Here is a 17896-nt window from a genome sequence, read left to right on the forward strand (position 1 = left end):
GTGACATTACGTGAAATCCAACAAATTAAATAATGCCTTGAAGCGCCGGAGAACTGGAGTCGGAGGCGGAGTGTCAAATTTGGGAGAAAACTTTATTTTTCTTGCCAACATCAACTTGCACTCTCTTGCTACGTCAAAGCCTTTTAGCAACACGGCCACCACAGGAACCGGAAACCCCCCGTCCCTCACGCTTACGCCTCCAGGTGGCAACACCTTCCCTATCGATAGTTCCGGGGTGAGTTATGTCCCGGTAACCTACCACTACAGCCTCCTTTTTTACAGCACCCTACGAACAGTGCCCAAGGTGCTTCAGGAGTATAAAGTATAAAGTATTATTTGTCTTGTTATAGTGTGTAAAATCATTGTGAAACACGACGTCACATCTGCGCTGTAACTTCCTGTTTGCACTTCCTGGTTTCGTCCGGAACATGGCGCCGACGATCCCAATTACGCTGTGTCAATCTGTTGGCAGCCAAGCTGAAGTATTCTAGAGGGAATGCCGTCTACTGTTTGTAAAACTAAGAGCGTGATTGTTGAAACTCTTTATTGAAAATGCTTTAGAATATATTACATGTATATTGCTTAATTTTTTGAAGTTTTCAACGCTGTTACAGGCATGTGTTTGGCCAGCTATGTGGGGCGGGTTGAGCGTGAACAAGGAAGTGCGGGGATCTCGTGCGCGCGCGCGCTGTTCTGTCGTTGCTGGCTCGTCGAAAAAAAAAGTTGACCGGAAGCAGCAGGCAACCATCTGTCTTTCTCTGACGAAGTCAGGCCGCCCCTTACCACGGTTTGGGGCTGAAAATAGTGACAGTTAACACCGCCACGACCGTGGAGAAGTGCCGAAGTAAACGGTTTGTCTTGCATCAGCATCGTTTTCATTGGCGCCAATTTAATTCGGTATCGAGTCGGCTTTCCAACACCCTGACGGAGAACACTGGAGTTGCCATGTAACTCAGACGACGCACAAGCAATGCTACAAGGTCAGTATCAAAGTTTTAAGTCACGTTGAGCGTGCAGAATGCTCGAAATGACGGAAGCAATTGTTTCAACCGGTTCATTTGCAATCCATAACATAATGTGAACGACTTTGGCCCAAATTGACAACGATTTTTTAAAAGTATGTTTCGCTACCCTCGTCATAGTCAATGACAACTGAAGCTGAAAGTGGTTTAATTGGAATTATTTCGTTTGACGTGAAAATCCCTTGATGTCCTGGTTACGTCGCGTGCATGGCGTGTTAAGTTTGTGTCGGAACTTGTTGCCATCAGAGGCGAGGCATCTGTTAGGTGAGTGTAAGCCGCTGATTTTATCTTTGAGCATCATTGTGACAACGGAAGAGAAAGCACACTCATAACCCTTCTCCCTTATTCGGTCTATTTTAATGGCGACTAAAAAACTTCTGTACACCGCATCATTACAATAACCAAGCTCCGAACCTGGGGAGACAGAGCCTTCTCCATCGCTGCCCCCACCCTGTGGAACTCTTTGCCCCATTCACTCCGTGCTTGCTCTGACTTTCCCACCTTCAAAAAACAACTCAAAACCCACCTCTTTAAATCAGTTTTTAATGTCTAACTTTTTTATATCTGACTGCTGTTCCCCGCCCCGCTTTTACTCATGTTTTAACTGTGTATTAACCAATGAATGTTGTATTTTGGTGTGTCTTCTATTCTGTTTACTTACTTTATTCAACTCCATTCATCTGTAAAGTGTCTTTGAGTATTTGGAAAAGCGCTATACAAATAAAATGTATTATTATTATTATAAGTATTCAATGCAGGAATGAATTTTATAAAACTGAGTATTTCATGACAGCAAAGGAATAGCAGCTAATCTTCCAACTTCTTCTTACAGATGAAAAACCGCTTGTCGCTTAACAGCCCGTGGGATCCCTCTGCATCCATCTCAACATGAGCTCCAAATCGTCATGTGATGCCATACGTTCTCCAGTGGACAGTTTCACCTATTGCACGCACAAGACGGCATTTTCTGGCGCTTCAACCTTTTGCGTCCATCAGCAGTCTGTCGGCCCCCGGGGAAGGACTCATGTAATTGTGTCGGCAGACCATCAACAACATGGCGTCGGCGTTCTTCACAGGTAGGAAGACTTGTTCAAGTAAATGACATGATGGCCTTCATACATGTAGCACAGTAACACAGGATAAATGAATAGATGACAAAAGATATGCAATTCATACACGAGTGCCATGACTAATGCTTTGGCTGTAAAGGTTGCTCCGGCTGTTACAGTACAATGTTAGCCGGCCACATGGAGGTCATTATACAGCGGGGAAAATAAGTATTGAACACGTCAACATTTCTCTCAAAAAACATATTTCTAATCAAGCTATTGACATGAAATTTTCACCAGATGTCGGCATCAACCCAAGTAATGCACACATACAAAGAATCCAAACATTTCTGTTCATAAATTAAGTTATGTGTAATAAAGTGAAATGGCACAGGGAATAAGTATTGAACACATGAAGAAAAGGAGGGGTAAAAAGGTCTGGAAAGCCAAGAAAGCAGCTGGAGTTTGTCAGTATTTAGAAGGTTAACCTGTCCCCTATTAGTGCAAAGTAATATCAGCCGGTTTAGTCCTGATTAATGCCTTTTAAAAAGGTTTCTCACCAGCAAGGTGTTAGACAAGAAGCATTGCATGATGGGTAAAAGCAAAGAGCTGTCCAAAGACCTACGCAGCCTTATTGTTGCAAAACACACTGAAGGCATTGGTTACAGGCGCATTTCTAAACTTCTGAAAGTTCCAGTGAGTACCATTGGGGCCATCATCCGGAAGTGGAAAGAACACGGCATTACCATAAACCAGCCACGGCCAGGTGCTCCTCGCAAGATTTCAGACAGAGGAGTCAAAACAATCATCAGAAGGGTTCTCCAACAGCCCAGGACCACTCGTGGAGAGCTTCAGAAAGCCCTGGAATCAGCAGGTACCGTTGTTTCAAAGAAAACAATAAGTAATGCACTCAACCGCCATGTCCTCCATGCACGCACACCACACAAGACTCCATTTTTGAAGAGGAAGCATGTTGAAGCTCGTTTGGAGTTTGCGACACAACATTTGGATAAACCATGACATTCTGGGAGAACATACTCTGGTCAGATGAGACCAAAATTGAACTCTTCGGATGTCATAAGACACAACATGTTAGGAGGAAAAATGGCACTGCACATCACCCCCAAAACACCATACCAACAGTCAAGTTTGGAGGTGGGAGCATCATGGCGTGGGGCTGTTTTTCAGCATGTGGTACCGGTAGACTTCATATCATTGAAGGAATAATGACTGGAGAAAAGTATCGAGACATTCTTGATCAGAATCTGCTGTCATCTGCCAGGCTGCTGAAGATGAAAAGAGGGTGGATCTTTCAGCAAGACAACGATCCCAAGCACACAGCCAAGGTAACACTCAACTGGTTGAAGAAAAAGAAAATAAAGCTGCTAGAATGGCCCAGTCAATCACCAGACTTGAATCCAATTGAAAATCTTTGGAAAGAACTGAAGATCCGGGTTCACAGAAGAGACCCCCGGAACCTTGAAGATTTGAAGGCAGTTTGTGTGGATGAATGGGCCAAAATCACACCTGAGCAATGTATTCGACCGGTTTCTCCATACAGGAGGCGTCTTGAGGCTGTAATCACCAACAAAGGTTTTTGCACTAAGTATTAAATAAATTTCAGTACGCGTGTTCAATACTTATTCCCTGTGCCATTTCACTTTATTACACATAACTTAATTTATGGACATAAATGTTTGGATTTCCTTGTATGTGTGCATTACTTGGGTTGATGCCGACATCTGGTGAAAAATTCATGTCAATAGCTCGATTAGAAATATGTTTTTTGAGAGAAATGTTGACGTGTTCAATACTTATTTTCCCCGCTGTATTACAGATTTATTTCAATTTGATCTCTTTGTTAGAAAATGACTTTAAGTACTTATCCAAACGTGCATAAACGTACATGTGAGCCTTGTGTTCTCTGGACATCGTCATGTGACCTTACCTGGGAGGTAATGTCACCTCACACAACACGCTGATGTCATGTTCCCACTTCCAACGCTCGCTCAAATGTGATGACCACGTCGGAGGTTGTTTATGTTTTTCATCATTTCTACCGGTCTAAGTCATTTTCTTTCATTGGAAGAATCTATAGTGGTACCCTGGATAAAGGTCTCGTTCCAGTAGTGCAGACTTGGTAGACCATTAGACCTGCTGATCATGAGAGAGTTGATTTATTTATTGAATCAACAATTACTTTATTTTCCAATTGAACAAACCTGATGTTGTTGTTGTGTGTGTGTGTGTGTGTGTGTGTGTGTGTGTGTGTGTGTGTGTGTGTGTGTGTGTGTGTGTGTGTGCGTGCGTGCACATGTACCTATGTACGTGCGCACATCAGGGTCTTCCAGGGAAGTTCTGGAAACAGTTTCAGCAGTTTGAAAGCATTGCTGTGAGGTTATTTTTCTTCACTCAATGTTGTTTTTGTTTTTCGTCCCTCGTCTGATGTCTTCTTTTCTTTTGTAAAACCTCAGGATCCTTCCAGAAATCACAAGTTCTACAGAGACCTGATCACCAGTCTGAGACCTCCACTCATCCCCTTCACTCCCCTGCTGCTTAAAGGCATGCACACGCACACGCACACGCACACGCACACGTACACGCACATGCACAAGCACACTGAGGTGTGGAGTACCAACATTTGTTCTTTTGTTTCCTTGTCAGATTTGACTTTTCTTCATGAGAGTTGTAAGACTTTTCACGGCCAGCTGGTCAATTTTGACAAGATGGTAAAAAAAAAAAAATGCTTTGCAGTTGTTGGTACATGGTGGCATTTACCTTTGGCCATTTTTTGTATTCAGCACAAAGTTGCCGACATGGTGCGAAGCATACGAAGATACCGTAGTGGACAACTGGGTAACACACACACACACACACACACACACACACACACACACAGACAGACACACATACAATATAAATGCTAATGAAGTTTTGACACCTCTGGTAGCCATGGATATGGAGACGTCGCCATCCCACCTGCAGACCAAAGCGTACGTGCGACAGCTGCAGGTGATCGACAACCAGAACCATCTCTTCGACCTGTCCTGCAAACTGGAGCCCAGAGACACGTAGAGATGCCAGGACGCGTCCCACCTCCTCTTCCTCCCTCTCAGCGAACACGTTAAAAGCTTCTTAACAGGCAGCCAATCAGGCGAAGCTCGGCAGCCATCTTGTCTCCTTCCTGACCACAGACGACATGTAGTCGCAGTTTGACCTCCACCCAGCTGATGAGGTGAGCCTAGTGATGGATGATTTATCTCTTCAAAGGTCAACCTCTGACCTCAGGGGCGTGTCTTTCTTCTTAATGAATGAGGAGGACAGCAGAGAAGTAAACAAATGTTTAGTCATTTCTGTCTGGGAAGGTGTACTGTGACACTCTATGGGCGGCGCTTGTGCAATAACAGGAGGCGATGCACGTCTGGTGTCAACCAAGCATGTCGACGACGCTCAGGGCTCCCAGGTTTTGTGTACTTTTTGTGATGATGATTAAGACTTATTTTTCTTCTTTCCCTTGTTGTCTTTGGATCATTTCGATCAACAAAGACAGAGGGATATTTTTTGAAACGTTGTCTCATTGCAACGCTAAATGACATCACACGTCTGCTAGTTGACACCTGGCGGGGCTCTGCTGCGGCCAGTCCTGGATTCAAGTCATTCATTTCCAAATATCAAACAGGCGTCTCAAAAGATGACAAAATTCCAATTCCAAAATACACATGACACAGGGTATGAATGTTGGGCCGCGCGGCGGATGAGTGTTTAGCATGTAGGCCACACAGCGAGAAGATCCGGCTTTGATTTTCTGCTCGGGCATCTCTTTGTGGAGTTAGCATGTTCTCCCTGTGCATGGCTTTTCTCCGGGTAATCCGCTTTCCTCCCCAGTTCCAAAAACATGCTAGCTTGATCGGCCACTCCAAATTGTCCATAGGTATGAATGTGGGTGGGAACGGTTGTTTGTCGATACGTGCCCTGTGATCGGCAGGCCACCAGTACAGGGTGTACCCCGCCTCTCGCCCCCAAAGACAGCCGGGATAGACTCCAGCATACCCCCACCACTATAGTGAGGATAAGCGGTGTAAAAAACGGATGGCCGGACAGTATGAACTGTTTAATCTTCCGAGTCCATGAATGAAAGAAATGAATCAGTAGATGAATTTACCCGCTGACTAAAATATCTGTCGGCGAGCCAGGTCTGATAGTGAGTAACAGCGCCTCCCGTATGCTCAAAGTGTTAACCAATTAGCGTTGTCATATTGAAACAAGATCGGCATCCTTGTGTTTTCAGATCGATTTAGAAGAAGTATTTTGACCTGTTAGCATCACAGGTAGTCTCAGGAAACTCGCTGGGTGTTGAAGCCTCCTGCCGGACAACATAGAAACATTCAAAGTAGACGTGAACGGCCGGTCTTTGCTGTAAAACTCAGGCGTGTCCATTTGTAAAGGTCGCGTATGGAGTGGCTGACCTTGAAACATGTACATAGTGTGAGTGTGTAAATAGTTCCAAACGAAAGGAGAATCTATTTTAAAGATGTTTGTTTCACGTAGAGATGAGATTTTATTCACGTGTGTTGTTTACATTGTGCCAAACCGTGAGCCATGACAAGTAAAGATCCACGTTAGCATGACGATGGTATTTGTCAAGGGTCGAGGAGCGAGCTACACGAGCTGGCAGTGCTGTAGCATTTGCGCTTTCAGTCGTGAACTTGTAACTTTGTTCTCTGAAATGTAACCAAGAATTTGTATGCTTTAAAAGTATGTAGACAACCACCAATATTTTTCCAACCTTTTTCTTTGTAATGATTTGGCACTTTAAGATGGCATTCCTATTTTGAAACGATGCATCACAATGTTGTTTCCTGCAGTTGCTCAAATAAACCTGATGAAGGCGACATTGTGCTCTTCCATTGTGTCATCACGCCCGGCATCACACGATGTGTGTGATGGACGGAAATCACCCCCTGGAGTGAGGCGTGTAGGGCCGAGTGCCCACGCCTCCTCCAAGGGGCACCAGGGAATGCACTCGCCCCATCCAGTAGGGAATGTCACTCCCGAGGGACAAATCTCCTGTGTTGGATCATGTGAGTACGGGCGCGGCGCGTCCCGTATGGCACCGATGTCCAACCCCCTTCAGTCGGGTCCATATCGGTACACAGAATTCTAATTTGTATATATTTTTTCATATTTGAGTGTTTTGTATTTTGTCCCTTTTAATTTGAGATGTGTATATGTGTGCATATGTGTCTTTTTCTTCTTCTCTTTCTGCTTTTCCCTTCAGGGGTCGCCACGGCAAATCAGCCGCCTCCATCCAACCCTGTCTTTCGCATGTGTCTTTCTCACACCCGCTACCCTCATGTCCTCCTTCACTACATCCTTAAAGCTCCTCTTTGGCCTTCCTGTACGCCTCCTACCCGGCAGAATCCTTCTACCGATATATTGACTATCTCTACTCTCTCTGTCCCAACCATCTCAGTCCGTCCTCTCTGACTTTATGTCCAAGGTCTCTAACATGTAATGTCTTTCAGATGAACTTGTTCACGATTCTATCCATCCCAACGAGAACATCAGCATCCTCATATCTGCACCGGGGGTGGGGGGGCGTAGCGGCAAAGGTGTTTGATGAGCGCAATGCATAATTGTGTCTTTGGATGCAGGAGTGCGTGGCCTCTGATGTTTCCCCCTCCAGATTTACAAAGACACAATGCAGCTCCCTCCGACCTTCTCTGTACTTCTCTATGAACATTCTCAAAGCAATACAGCATCTAATGGAGTATTTTCAATGGTGTTTTCATGTCAACAGGTCCTGATTAACCCGGGAAATGTTGTTTCACCTGGCAAAGTCCTGATGTTTGTATAACTATGCTTCTGTACTGTCTTTTGCAGTTAATTTCTTCTCTTCACCTGTGTGCCAACATAAATTATCAGTTGGATATTGTATGTAAGTGTCCAGTTAAATCTCATGTGTTGTAAAATTTTATTCCTTAAAGGGAACTGGCCATTGTGAGCTAAATTGTTAAATTTTTTTTCAGTAGGACATGCCGATGCACACACTACAATGAGACACAGCCAGTTGAGTCAGCCATAATGTTTTGACAGCATCAAAGCTTTATTTGTATTCATCACTATGGCGGCCTGTAGTGGACAAAAGGAATAACGATTTTGATTACAAAAGGCAATTCCATGTCAGCCCATTGACAGAAAGGTTCAGTTTTATCTCATGGAATGTAAAGTTTGAACATATACGAATACATAGTCACACAAAGGTTGTAAGTTACACCAAATGACAAGAAAATAGTAAAATAGACTCCTATTAAGGACACTACAGTCGCAGGGCTACCTATAGTATTTGTCAGCCTTTTGTGGTAGAAGGTCTGCAAGGATGTTAAGACCTTGCCATTCAATGTGACGCAACTTTGCAGTTTGGGTTGATGAAATTGCTTGTGGCCTGGCGCCCAGCTGCACCGGCCACGCCCCGAGGATCCCACACGCTCACGGCCCCGCTGCCACCGGCGGCCCACGGAGGCCCCGCCCTCGCTGGGGTCCCGAGACGGCTCAAGCCACGCCTACCCGGCGGCCAAGCCACGCCTCGGTCCAGGCCGCCGAAGGCGGCCCCGCCTCCCGCCCCGCCCCCCGCCTCGGGCCCCGCCCCGCCCCGGGCCCCGCCCCCCGCCTCGGCCCGGGCCCCGCCTCGGCCCGGGCCCCGCTCCCTCGGCCCGGGCCCCGCTCCCTCGGCCCGGGCCCCGCCTCGGCCCGGGCCCCGCGGCGGCCCCGCCTCGGCCCGGGCGCCGCGGCGGCCCCGCCTCGGCCCGAGCCCCGCTCCGGCGGCCCCGCCTCGGCCCGAGCCCCGCTTCGGCGGCGGCCCCGCCTCGGCCCGAGCCCCGCTTCGGCGGCCCCGCCTCGGCCCGAGCCCCGCTTCGGCGGCGGCCCCGCCTCGGCCCGAGCCCCGCTTCGGCGGCGGCCCCGCCTCGGCCCGAGCCCCGCTTCGGCGGCGGCCCCGCCTCGGCCCGAGCCCCGCTTCGGCGGCCCCGCCTCGGCCCGAGCCCCGCTTCGGCGGCGGCCCCGCCTCGGCCCGAGCCCCGCTTCGGCGGCGGCCCCGCCTCGGCCCGAGCCCCGCTTCGGCGGCCCCGCCTCGGCCCGAGCCCCGCTTCGGCGGCGGCCCCGCCTCGGCCCGAGCCCCGCATGGGCGGCGGCCCCGCCTCGGCCCGAGCCCCGCATGGGCGGCGGCCCCGCCTCGGCCCGAGCCCCGCATGGGCGGCGGCCCCGCGGACACCGGCGGCCGCCACCCGGCACCGCCCCAGGTTCCGTTCCTCGCCGGCCGCTGCAGACTGCTCGCCGGCGGCCGCCGCCTTAATAATGCTCTTTGGTCGCCGGCGGCCGCCGCCTTAATAATGCTCTTTAGTCGCCGGCGGCCGCCGCCTTAATAATGCTCTTTAGTCGCCGGCGGCCGCCGCCTTAATAATGCTCTCTAGTCGCCGGCGGCCGCCGTCTTCATAATGCTCTCTCGTCGCCGTCGCCGTCGCCGCCGTCTTCCTAATGCTCTCGCGTCGCCGTCACCGTCGCCGCCGTCTTCATAATGCTCTCTAGTCGCCGCCGCCGCCGCCGCCGCCGCCGCCGCCGCCGCCGCCGCCGCCGCCGCCGCCGCAATCTTCAGCAGAGTAAGACAAAGCTTACATTAGCCACAACTTCACCGTTGAGAAAACACAGTATATGATTGCCCATCATAACGTTTAGGGTTAGGGTGTCATGAAAAAACCCCATCAAACATCAACACAATATATCTATTCTATATATATCTACAACAGACTTGGATAGTCGTGTGCAAGAATAACCTATTTACGTGGCTTAAAACAAGTAATTTAACAGATATTTCTTTCATAGACAGTCCCGCAAAGCACGCTGGGATGTGCGCCTATCGACTCTACATTATGAAGAGGACAAGGAACTGCTGATTATGATGCGGGCGAGGGAGGATGTCAATTAAGGGCCTCAATTCTTTCATTTCTTCTCCTTAAAAATTATTTGTATGTCAATCTTGGCTATGTTATTTGTATCATGTGTCATTTGTGTGCTCTCAACATACACTTGTCAGTCCCAAATACAGTCAACTTCATCTATGTATGTCCGTCACAGGCCACCGTACTGATCCGCCAGTCAGCGATGACGTTACGTGAAATACAACTAATCAAATAAAAACTCTTTTTTCACAGCACCCTACGAACGGTGCCCAAGCTGCTTCAGGAAAGTATTAGAAAGTATTTAAGTACTTAGAAAGTATTATTTGTCTTGTTATAGTGTGTAAAATCATTGTGAAACACGACGTCACATCCGCGCTGAAACTTCCTGTTTGCACTTCCTGGTTTCGTCCGGAACATGGCGCCGACCATCCCAATCACGCTGTGTCAATCTGTTTGCAGCCAAGCTCAAGTATTCTACAGGGAATGCCGTAAGTACGTGTTTATTTCATGTTTTGAGATGTCAAAAACGCTGCAACATCGGTGCCGTGTTAAAACAACCGACGATGTATATGTTCAAGCTAAAATGCTAGGCCATAGTCGTACCTCCGTTGGACATTCATCGACTACTGTTTGTAAAACTAATAGACGTCATTTTTCAAACTTTTTATCGAAAATGCTTGACAATATATTGAAAATGCTTGAGAATATGTAACATGTGTATCGCTTTGTTTTTTTCTATTGTCCAACACTGTTACAGGCATGTGTTTGGCCAGCTATGTCGGCCGGGTTGAGCGTGAACCAGGAAGTGCGGGGATCTCCTGTGTTCTCTCGTTGCTGGGTAGTCGAAAAAGAAAGTTGCCGGGAAGCAGCAGGCAACCGTGTTTCTTTCCCTGACGAAATCAGGCCGCCCCTTACCACGGTATGGGGCTGAAAATACTGACAGTTAACACCGCCACGACCGTGAAAATGTGCCCAAGTAAACTGTTTGTCTTTCAACAGCATCGTTTTCATTGGCGCCAACTTCATTCGGTATCGAGTCGGCGTTCCAACACCCTGACGGAGAACACCGGAGTTGCCATCTAACTCTGACGCCACACAAGCAATGCTACAAGGTCAGTATCAAAGTTTCAAGTCACGTTGAAGCACGAATAGTGGCGTTTCGCTCCGACAATAGGACAATACACAGTACATAAACGATGTCGAAGTTGACGAGCTGAAGCCGAGGCCGTCATTTTGTGGACATACAGTCCCTGACAAAAGTCTTGTCGCTTATCCAAGTTGTAGGAACAACAAATAATAACTTGACTTGTAGTTGCTCAATTGGAATCAGAAATGACTCATATGAAAGGCAAAGCCCTCTAGATTATGTTTTTTATATCAAAATAAAGTTTTGTACCATTCATTGAGTTTTATCATTTAATTAGGACATAAAGGTCAGATTTTGCTTGGACAAAAGTCTTGTCGCATACAAAAACATGTAGAAATAATACATATACTTAATTTTGAATACACAAATATGCTACAATAACATCAGAACATAAAGTCATTGTACCTTGCAAAAAGAATTAATATTGTGTATGGCTTCCATGAGCTTGGAGGACTGCATCCATACATCTTGGCAATGACTCAAATAACTCATCTGGAATGGCCAAGAAAGCAGTCTTGCAGGACTCCCAGACTTCATCAGGATTTTTCGGCTTCATCTTCCAAGCCTCCTCCTTCATCTTACCCCAGACACGCTCAATAATGTTCATGTCTGGCGACTGGGCTGGCCAATCCTGGAGCACCTTGACCTTCTTGGCTTTCAGGAACTTGGATGTGGAGGCTGAAGTATGAGAAGGAAGCAGAATTTGCCCTTTCTTGTGGTTTGGAATGTAATGGGCAGCGAGAATTTCTTGATATTTCACGCTGTTGGTTGTTGATGAAGGAGGAGGCTTGGAAGATGAAGCCGAAAAATCCTGATGAACTCTGGGAGTCCTGCAAGACTGCTTTCTTGGCCATTCCAGATGAGTTATTTGAGTCATTGCCAAGACGTAAGGATGCAGTCCTCCAAGCTCATGGAAGCCATACACAATATTCATTCTTTTTTCCAAGGTACAATGACTTTATGTTGTGATGTTATTGTAGCATATTTGTGTATTCAAAATTAAGTATATGTATTATTTCTACATTTTTTTGTATGCGGCAAGACTTTTGTCCAAGCAAAATCTGACCTTTATGTCCTAATTAAATGATAAAACTCAATGAATGGTACAAAACTTTATTTTGATATAAAAAGCATCATCTAGAGGGCTTTGCCTTTCATATGAGTCATTTCTGATTCCAATTGAGCAACTACAAGTCAAGTTATTATTTGTTGTTCCTACAACTTGGATAAGCGACAAGACTTTTGTCAGGGACTGTAATTGGCGCGCAGCATGCTCCAAATAACGGAAGCAATTGTTTCAACCGCTTCATTTGCAATCCATAACATAATGTCAACGACTTTGGCCCAAATTGACACCGATTTATTAAAAGTATATTTTGCTACCCTCGTCATAGTCAATGACAACTGAAGCTAAAAGTGCTTTATTTTTAAATATTTCTTTTGACGTGAAAATCCCTTGATGTCCTGGTTAAGTCGTGTGCATGGCGTGTTAAGTTCGTGCCTGTTGCCATCAGAGGCGAGGCATCTCTTAGGTGAGTGTAAGCCGCTGATTTCATCTTTGAGCATCGTTGTGACAACGGAAGAGAAAACACTCATAACCCTTCCCCCTTATTCGGTCTATTTTAATGGCGACTAAAGAAAAAACTCACTTCTAAACACCACATCATTACAATAAGTATTCAATGCAGTAATGAATTTCATAAAACTCAGTATTTCATTACAGCAAAGGAATAGCAGCTAATCTTCCTACTTCTGTTACAGATGAAAAGCCGCTTGGCGCTCAACAGCCCGTGGGATCCCTCTGCATCCATCTCAACATGAGCTCCAAATCGTCATGTGATGCCATACGTTCTCCAGTGGACAGTTTCACCTATTGCACGCACAAGACGGCATTTTCTGGCGCTTCAACCTTTTGCGTCCATCAGCAGTCTGTCGGCCCCCGGGGAAGGACTCATGTAACCGTGTTGGCACACCATCAACAACATGGCCTCGGCGTTCTTCACAGGTAGGAAGACTTGTTCAAGTAAATGACATGATACATACACACATGTAGCACAGTAACACAGGATAAATGAATAGATGACAAAAGATATGCAATTCATACACGAGTGCCATGACTAATGCTTTGGCTGGAAAGGTTGCTCTGGCTGTTACAGCACAATGTTAGCCGGCCACATGGAGGTCATTACAATTGGCCTACATTTCTTCCCAGCTCTGACAGCTACTCTCTTCTTAATCACCACTTGTAGTCTTTGTTAAAGCTTAAGGCTAAACCAACTGTAACACTTGTCTACACGAGGGGAGCATCTGTTGACAACAATGGAAGTATTTTGCAATCATCTAGTCATGTTAGTACTTACAAAAAATGTCACACTTTGTATAAGGAATGTTTTTGCAGTATTTATGGGTTAAAATCGCTCCACTTGTTGTGTACTTTTTTGGACCTTTAAAAGCATTTGTTTCTATCTTTTTTTTTTCTCAAAAATTGTATTTGTAGTATTTTAAATGCATGCAAGTGACCACTATATGGCGGAATTTCCAAAGAATATTAGCAGTACCTAAAAAAAAAAAAAAAAAAAAAAAAAAAATCCCAAGTACAGTCGCAGTAATTTTAAGTGACCACTAGATGGCGGAAATTCACAGTTTCAGTTGCAGTAATTTAAAGTGGCCACCAGATGGCGGAAATTCCCAAGTATAGTTGCAGTAATTTCGAGTGGCCACTAGATGGTGGAAATTCCCAAGTATAGTTGCAGTCATTTTAAGTGGCCACCAGATGGCGGAATTTTACATTTTAAGTTTCACTGCTTTTAGGTGACCACCAGATGGCGGAAATTCCCAAGTATAGTTGCAGTAATTTCAAGTGTCCACTAGATGGCGGAATATCCCAAGGTAAGTTGCACTGCTTCTAAGTGACCATCAGATGGCGGAATTTCACATTTTAAGTTGCAGTACTTTTGGTGACCACTAGATGGCGGAATTTCACATTTTAAGTTGCAGTTCTTTTAAGTGACCACCAGATGGCGGAATTTCACATTTTAAGTTGCACTGCTTTTGGTGACCACTAGATGGCGGAATTTCACATGTTAAGTTGCAGTACTTTTAAGTGACCACCAGATGGCGGAATTTCACATGTTAAGTAGCACTGCTTTTGGTGACCACCAGATGGCGGAATTTCACATGTTAAGTTGCACTGCTTTTGGTGACCACTAGATGGCGGAATTTCACATTTTAAGTTGCAGTTCTTTTAAGTGACCACTAGATGGCGAAATGTCACATTTTAAGTTGCACTGCTTTTGGTGACCACTAGATGGCGGGATTTCACATGTTAAGTTGCAGTACTTTTAAGTCACCACTAGATGGCGGGATTTCACATGTTAAGTTGCACTGCTTTTAAGTCACCACTAGATGGCGAAATTTCACATGTTAAGTTGCACTGCTTTTGGTGACCACTAGATGGCGGGATTTCACATGTTAAGTTGCAGTACTTTTAAGTCACCACTAGATGGCGGAATTTCACATGTTAAGTTGCACTGCTTTTGGTGACCACTAGATGGCGGGATTTCACATGTTAAGTTGCAGTACTTTTAAGTCACCACTAGATGGCGAAATTTCACATGTTAAGTTGCACTGCTTTTGGTGACCACCAGATGGCGAAATTTCACATTTTAAGTTGCACTGCTTTTGGTGACCACCAGATGGCGGAATTTCACATTTTAAGTTGCACTGCTTTTGGTGACCACCAGATGGCGGGATTTCACATGTTAAGTTGCACTGCTTTTGGTGACCACCAGATGGCGGGATTTCACATGTTAAGTTGCACTGCTTTTGGTGACCACCAGATGGCGGGATTTCACATGTTAAGTTGCACTGCTTTTGGTGACCACTAGATGGCGGAATTTCACATGTTAAGTTGCAGTACTTTTAAGTCACCACTAGATGGCGGAATTTCACATGTTAAGTTGCACTGCTTTTGGTGACCACTAGATGGCGGGATTTCACATGTTAAGTTGCAGTACTTTTAAGTCACCACCAGATGGCGGAATTTCACATGTTAAGTTGCACTGCTTTTGGTGACCACTAGATGGCGGGATTTCACATGTTAAGTTGCAGTACTTTTAAGTCACCACTAGATGGCGGAATTTCACATGTTAAGTTGCACTGCTTTTGGTGACCATCTTACCCCAAGGTAAGTTGGGTTAGGGTTAGGGCTAGGGCTAGGGCTAGGGTTAGGGCTAGGGCAAGGGCTAGGGTTAGGGTTAGGGTTAGGGTTGGGGCCAGGGTTAGGGTTAGGGTTAGGGCTAGGGCTAGGGTTAGGGTTAGGGCTAGGGTTAGGGTTAGGGTTAGGGTTAGGGTTAGGGTTAGGGTTAGGGTTAGGGTTAGGGTTAGGGTTAGGGTTAGGGTTAGGGTTAGGGTTAGGGTTAGGGCTAGGGTTAGGGCTAGGGTTGGGTTAGGGTTAGGGTTAGGGTTAGGGTTAGGGTTAGGGTTAGGGTTAGGGTTAGGGTTAGGGTTAGGGTTAGGGTTAGGGTTAGGGTTAGGGTTAGGGTTAGGGTTAGGGTTAGGGTTAGGGTTAGGGTTAGGGTTAGGGTTAGGGTTAGGGTTAGGGTTAGGGTTAGGGTTAGGGTTAGGGTTAGGGTTAGGGTTAGGGTTAGGGTTAGGGTTAGGGTTAGGGTTAGGGTTAGGGTTAGGGTTAGGGTTAGGGTTAGGGTTAGGGTTAGGGTTAGGGTTAGGGTTAGGGTTAGGGTTAGGGTTAGGGTTAGGGTTAGGGTTAGGGTTAGGGTTAGGGTTAGGGTTAGGGTTAGGGTTAGGGTTAGGGTTAGGGTTAGGGTTAGGGTTAGGGTTAGGGTTAGGGTTAGGGTTAGGGTTAGGGTTAGGGTTAGGGTTAGGGTTAGGGTTAGGGTTAGGGTTAGGGTTAGGGTTAGGGTTAGGGTTAGGGTTAGGGTTAGGGTTAGGGTTAGGGTTAGGGTTAGGGTTAGGGTTAGGGTTAGGGTTAGGGTTAGGGTTAGGGTTAGGGTTAGGGTTAGGGTTAGGGTTAGGGTTAGGGTTAGGGTTAGGGTTAGGGTTAGGGTTAGGGTTAGGGTTAGGGTTAGGGTTAGGGTTAGGGTTAGGGTTAGGGTTAGGGTTAGGGTTAGGGTTAGGGTTAGGGTTAGGGTTAGGGTTAGGGTTAGGGTTAGGGTTAGGGTTAGGGTTAGGGTTAGGGTTAGGGTTAGGGTTAGGGTTAGGGTTAGGGTTAGGGTTAGGGTTAGGGTTAGGGTTAGGGTTAGGGTTAGGGTTAGGGTTAGGGTTAGGGTTAGGGTTAGGGTTAGGGTTAGGGTTAGGGTTAGGGTTAGGGTTAGGGTTAGGGTTAGGGTTAGGGTTAGGGTTAGGGTTAGGGTTAGGGTTAGGGTTAGGGTTAGGGTTAGGGTTAGGGTTAGGGTTAGGGTTAGGGTTAGGGTTAGGGTTAGGGTTAGGGTTAGGGTTAGGGTTAGGGTTAGGGTTAGGGTTAGGGTTAGGGTTAGGGTTAGGGTTAGGGTTAGGGTTAGGGTTAGGGTTAGGGTTAGGGTTAGGGTTAGGGTTAGGGTTAGGGTTAGGGTTAGGGTTAGGGTTAGGGTTAGGGTTAGGGTTAGGGTTAGGGTTAGGGTTAGGGTTAGGGTTAGGGTTAGGGTTAGGGTTAGGGTTAGGGTTAGGGTTAGGGTTAGGGTTAGGGTTAGGGTTAGGGTTAGGGTTAGGGTTAGGGTTAGGGTTAGGGTTAGGGTTAGGGTTAGGGTTAGGGTTAGGGTTAGGGTTAGGGTTAGGGTTAGGGTTAGGGTTAGGGTTAGGGTTAGGGTTAGGGTTAGGGTTAGGGTTAGGGTTAGGGTTAGGGTTAGGGTTAGGGTTAGGGTTAGGGTTAGGGTTAGGGTTAGGGTTAGGGTTAGGGTTAGGGTTAGGGTTAGGGTTAGGGTTAGGGTTAGGGTTAGGGTTAGGGTTAGGGTTAGGGTTAGGGTTAGGGTTAGGGTTAGGGTTAGGGTTAGGGTTAGGGTTAGGGTTAGGGTTAGGGTTAGGGTTAGGGTTAGGGTTAGGGTTAGGGTTAGGGTTAGGGTTAGGGTTAGGGTTAGGGTTAGGGTTAGGGTTAGGGTTAGGGTTAGGGTTAGGGTTAGGGTTAGGGTTAGGGTTAGGGTTAGGGTTAGGGTTAGGGTTAGGGTTAGGGTTAGGGTTAGGGTTAGGGTTAGGGTTAGGGTTAGGGTTAGGGTTAGGGTTAGGGTTAGGGTTAGGGTTAGGGTTAGGGTTAGGGTTAGGGTTAGGGTTAGGGTTAGGGTTAGGGTTAGGGTTAGGGTTAGGGTTAGGGTTAGGGTTAGGGTTAGGGTTAGGGTTAGGGTTAGGGTTAGGGTTAGGGTTAGGGTTAGGGTTAGGGTTAGGGTTAGGGTTAGGGTTAGGGTTAGGGTTAGGGTTAGGGTTAGGGTTAGGGTTAGGGTTAGGGTTAGGGTTAGGGTTAGGGTTAGGGTTAGGGTTAGGGTTAGGGTTAGGGTTAGGGTTAGGGTTAGGGTTAGGGTTAGGGTTAGGGTTAGGGTTAGGGTTAGGGTTAGGGTTAGGGTTAGGGTTAGGGTTAGGGTTAGGGTTAGGGTTAGGGTTAGGGTTAGGGTTAGGGTTAGGGTTAGGGTTAGGGTTAGGGTTAGGGTTAGGGTTAGGGTTAGGGTTAGGGTTAGGGTTAGGGTTAGGGTTAGGGTTAGGGTTAGGGTTAGGGTTAGGGTTAGGGTTAGGGTTAGGGTT

The 17896-nt window shown here is 46.7% G+C and overlaps 1 protein-coding gene and 1 long non-coding RNA gene across 5 annotated transcripts; both read left to right on the plus strand.

The window, feature by feature from the left end:
• Window positions 1-420: 420 nt before the first annotated feature.
• Window positions 421-8652, plus strand: LOC131115299 (rap guanine nucleotide exchange factor-like 1). 3 transcript variants are annotated; one of them, XM_058064386.1, is made up of 8 exons: window positions 421-980; window positions 1855-2098; window positions 2763-2945; window positions 3354-3417; window positions 4546-4633; window positions 4736-4800; window positions 4873-4927; window positions 5022-8652. In XM_058064386.1, the coding sequence occupies exons 2-8, from the start codon at window positions 1911-1913 to the stop codon at window positions 5144-5146; spliced, it is 768 nt and encodes a 255-aa protein (XP_057920369.1). In that variant the 5' UTR covers window positions 421-980; window positions 1855-1910; the 3' UTR covers window positions 5147-8652. The 3 variants fall into 3 exon arrangements, with proteins under 3 accessions (XP_057920369.1, XP_057920370.1, XP_057920371.1); XM_058064387.1 differs by having other exon boundaries at window positions 2769-2945; XM_058064388.1 differs by lacking the exons at window positions 421-980; window positions 1855-2098; window positions 2763-2945 and adding an exon at window positions 3246-3265 and having other exon boundaries at window positions 5022-8651.
• A 1059-nt stretch (window positions 8653-9711) lies between these two features.
• LOC131115335 (uncharacterized) lies at window positions 9712-15374 on the plus strand. Of its 2 annotated transcripts, none has more exons than XR_009122627.1 (5): window positions 9712-10518; window positions 10784-10945; window positions 11026-11138; window positions 12935-13178; window positions 13985-15374. It is a non-coding gene; the product is annotated as an uncharacterized LOC131115335 (long non-coding RNA). The 2 variants fall into 2 exon arrangements; XR_009122621.1 differs by having other exon boundaries at window positions 9713-10514.
• Window positions 15375-17896: the final 2522 nt, after the last annotated feature.

The sequence above is a fragment of the Doryrhamphus excisus genome, chromosome 2 (assembly GCF_030265055.1).
Source record: "Doryrhamphus excisus isolate RoL2022-K1 chromosome 2, RoL_Dexc_1.0, whole genome shotgun sequence".
Lineage (NCBI taxonomy): Eukaryota > Metazoa > Chordata > Actinopteri > Syngnathiformes > Syngnathidae > Doryrhamphus > Doryrhamphus excisus.